General features: G+C 35.2%; 1 protein-coding gene across 1 annotated transcript; it reads right to left on the bottom strand.

Moving 5' to 3' along the window:
* Nucleotides 1-835: 835 nt before the first annotated feature.
* On the bottom strand, nucleotides 836-1780 carry LOC131900304 (olfactory receptor 5P76-like). Its single transcript, XM_059251617.1, has one exon. The coding sequence runs from the start codon at nucleotides 1778-1780 to the stop codon at nucleotides 836-838; it is 945 nt and encodes a 314-aa protein (XP_059107600.1).
* Between the last annotated feature and the right edge of the window lie 1713 nt (nucleotides 1781-3493).

The raw sequence follows: 3493 nt of genomic DNA, 5'->3' as shown, positions 1-3493 counted from the left end.
CCGAGTGCTGGGATTAAAGGCGTGCGCCACCACCGCCCGGCTACAGATAACCTTTCTATAATATTCCTAGGAATTTTAGTTTCTTGTTGCTTCTTATCATGTAGTAGGATGGATATAGTTAACGATGTATCTCAAGATAGCTTAATGTCAAAAAAACACAGCCCAAAAGATTGAAGTCTGTATTAAGCACCTTTCTGTTACTTAACAAATAGCTAAGATAATCAACTTACAAAATGCAAAGTGTTATTCCTGGAACAGAATTTTAGAGGTCTCTGTCTGTGGTGAGTTGAGGCCATTGATATGATGTGTGTTTACACTTCATGGTAGAAATGGGTGATTGAACAAAGACACTCACCTCTTGGCCAATAAGGAAAATGGAAAAAGTTCTGAGTGATATATCGTGTTTATGGCATGCCTTGAGTAAAGTAAATATCACAACTAGTCTCAATTTCTAAATGTTTCTAGCATTCCTTAGGAGCACCACAATATGGAACAGGTTTTTGCCAATGACATGAGACTTTGGGAGCAATTAAGATCCAATCTGTAACATGATTAATGATGAACAAGTTTGAAAAATATTTATGTAACTTCAAAAGTATGTTTAGCAATTTATATTAGTGTGATTAATTTATGCATTCAATTTTAAAAATTAATTTGATTTTTATTAAAGAAATTTTTAATTTTCTATGCAACATGAAATTTGAATGCCCATATTTATTGAAAAGCTCCTCACATGCTAACACTGTCATCAGCTTTTTCATTCAGGACACTCAAATTAATATTGTATCAATTAGGTATTATTACTATAGCAAGTCTTTCAAAATAACATATGTCTCTAAGAAAGTATTTTCCTACCAAGTTGTCTCTTCAGAGCACCCTTAATCTCATTGTTCCTGAGGCTGTAGATGAGGGGGTTCAACAAGGGGATCACCACCATGTAGAACACAGACACCACCTTGTTCTGATCTGTGGAGTAGCTGGACTTGGGCATCACATAGATGAATGTGATGGTCCCATAGAAGAGAGTGACTGCCGTGAGGTGGGAGGTGCAGGTGGAGAAGGCCTTGTGGCGGCCCTCAGTGGAGCGCATCTTCAGGATGGTGATGAGGATGTAGATGTAGGAGATAGCAACGACAAACACTGTGATCAAAATAATGGAGCCAGCAAAAAATGAATCTAGAACTGTGAGGATGCTGTTATCAGAACAGGAGAGTTCAACTAATGGAGTAAAATCACAAAAAAAGTGATTGATTCTATTTGGTCCACAGAAGAGGAAAGAAAAGAAGGAAATGGTAAAGAAGGAAGCATTAAGAAAACCACCGATATATGATCCTACAAGCAACTGGACACAAATTTGGGTGGACATTTTGGTTGAGTAAAGCAGTGGATTGCAGATTGCTATAAAGCGATCATAAGCCATGGCAGCCAGAAGGAAACATTCAACTGTCCCAAAGAAAACAGCTGAACCAAGCTGGATGGCACATCCAAGGTAGGAGATAGTATTTCTCTCCACCAGGAAATTGACAAGCATATTGGGAGTGACAGAAGATGAGTACCCTATGTCAGCAGAAGCCAAGTGACTGAGAAAAAAGTACATGGGGTGATGGAGCTGGGAAGAGACTCTGATGAGGAGGATGGTGCTGAGGTTCCCAGACAAGGTCACCAGGTAGATGCACAGGATGATGGTGAAGAGGATGACTCTAAGGACCGGGTCATCTGTTAAGCCCAATAAAATGAACTCTGTCACTACAGTGTGGTTCCCATCCTCCAGGAAAGCCATGGGACAGTGTAGCTGCTGCCAGATCAAGGCTGTGATGGAGACATTATAGGAAGGGATTTGTAAATGGGTAGTTTCACTTTCATTAAAACACAATACAATTATGTTTAAAGAAGTCCAAGCATCCATTTTTGTTTTCCTGCAGGGATGAATCTTTCTATAATTTTTAAGTTCTTTAGCCCAATTACCTAAAAACTTTCCCTCACATAATATGCCCTTTTCTTTACATGTTATGTTGTTTAACCAAGTACACCTTAAAGCAAAATATAAAAATAGAAGACAGATGAGAATAACAAATAAATTCTGGGTATATTAATGAAGATAAATGCAAAGAGCTTTGGAGGAAATACTCAGATAGCAGCTAATATTTTATATGCTTCTTTAAAAAACAAGCATTAATCTAATAATTATGCATAAATGCAAATAGATAATTTATGAAATTGTGATATTTTCATAAATATGTTTTGGTTTTACATAAAGTATTACATTTTCACAAAATATTATTTTAATAACTTTGAAAGAGATTCTTTTATTTAAGTGTGGTACATAACAGCCAGTAAAATCAGAGTTAGACCCCCAAGCTGTCTGAACCCCCTACTTAACACCTAAATAATAATGAAGTCAATTAATAAAAATCTTTGACTCCTATATACCAGAATTGATGAAAGGCTGTTTTTAAAGGTTGTTAATAGATAATGTATGAGTTCCCTACATAAATTAAATTATTACTCACACATCTACTAGACAGAAATTTCAAATTATCAATAAAATTATCTACTGTAAATTTGTTAGATTTTTTATATATTTGAAACAGAAAATGTTTTAACAAATAATTTGAAATATCTATGCAATCACTATGAAAAACCACACTAGATACTCCACACATAACTAAAACAGGCTTATTCAAATCGAATGACTTCCTGCTATAACACTAGTTTCTAATTAGGCTTTTATAACATGAAATAATGTTGTTTTCCACAATACAGTATGCTTTTTCCAAGCAGAGTTAAATCTTTGTGCACAATTTTTAACAACTTTTAAATATTATACTTGAATCCTTAAATTTCAGTAAAGACCCAAAGCCACTCAACTCTTTTAACAGTGACACATTTAGATAATGTTGAAAAATATGACTCACTGTTTTGTGTGTAGGTAAACGGGGATCCTGGTACTCTGATTATGACTGCTTGATCTCATTGAACTTGTGATAGAAACAGAGCCAGCCAAGATGACTCATGGACTGACTACTTGATTACACCTGCTTTTTTAGCACTGTGACTGAGTACATAAACGTTTTTTTCTCAGATGGTAAATGAAAACCAGTGAGCCAGATTCATTACCAAAAGCCAAAGTCCTACCTCTTGAAGTGAGAACACATTCATCTTTCAGTAAAAAGTCAAATTTGTGGTGGTTATGTAGTCATCTTTTAACTTTTGCCTCCTTTGGGGATAAATCTCTGAAGATGCTGAAAATTCAACTGTGAATTCGGAAGTATCATGGAACATTATTTTCTGTTGTGGACACTGAGTCAATTCATGGGCAAAAACAATTAAGCTTCCAAAATCCTGTCAATTCTCAAGTGGTCAATTCATTATTTTGTTCTCTCTAGGTGTTCATGCATAGTCATGTAAGATTTGTTTCTTATTTACTACATCATAATATAACAAATTTTCTTATGAACAATTAGTTCCAAGTTTACTTGGATATTTGTAAGAA

This window comes from Peromyscus eremicus, chromosome 1 (genome assembly GCF_949786415.1).
Source record: "Peromyscus eremicus chromosome 1, PerEre_H2_v1, whole genome shotgun sequence".
In the NCBI taxonomy this organism is placed as follows: Eukaryota; Metazoa; Chordata; class Mammalia; order Rodentia; family Cricetidae; genus Peromyscus; species Peromyscus eremicus.
This window is presented reverse-complemented; position numbering and strand designations above follow the sequence as displayed.

Bases quoted from the DNA above. Each gene is read 5' to 3' on its own strand.
- LOC131900304 (XM_059251617.1), bottom strand. From the start codon at position 1,780: ATGGCTTTCCTGGAGGATGGGAACCACACTGTAGTGACAGAGTTCATT.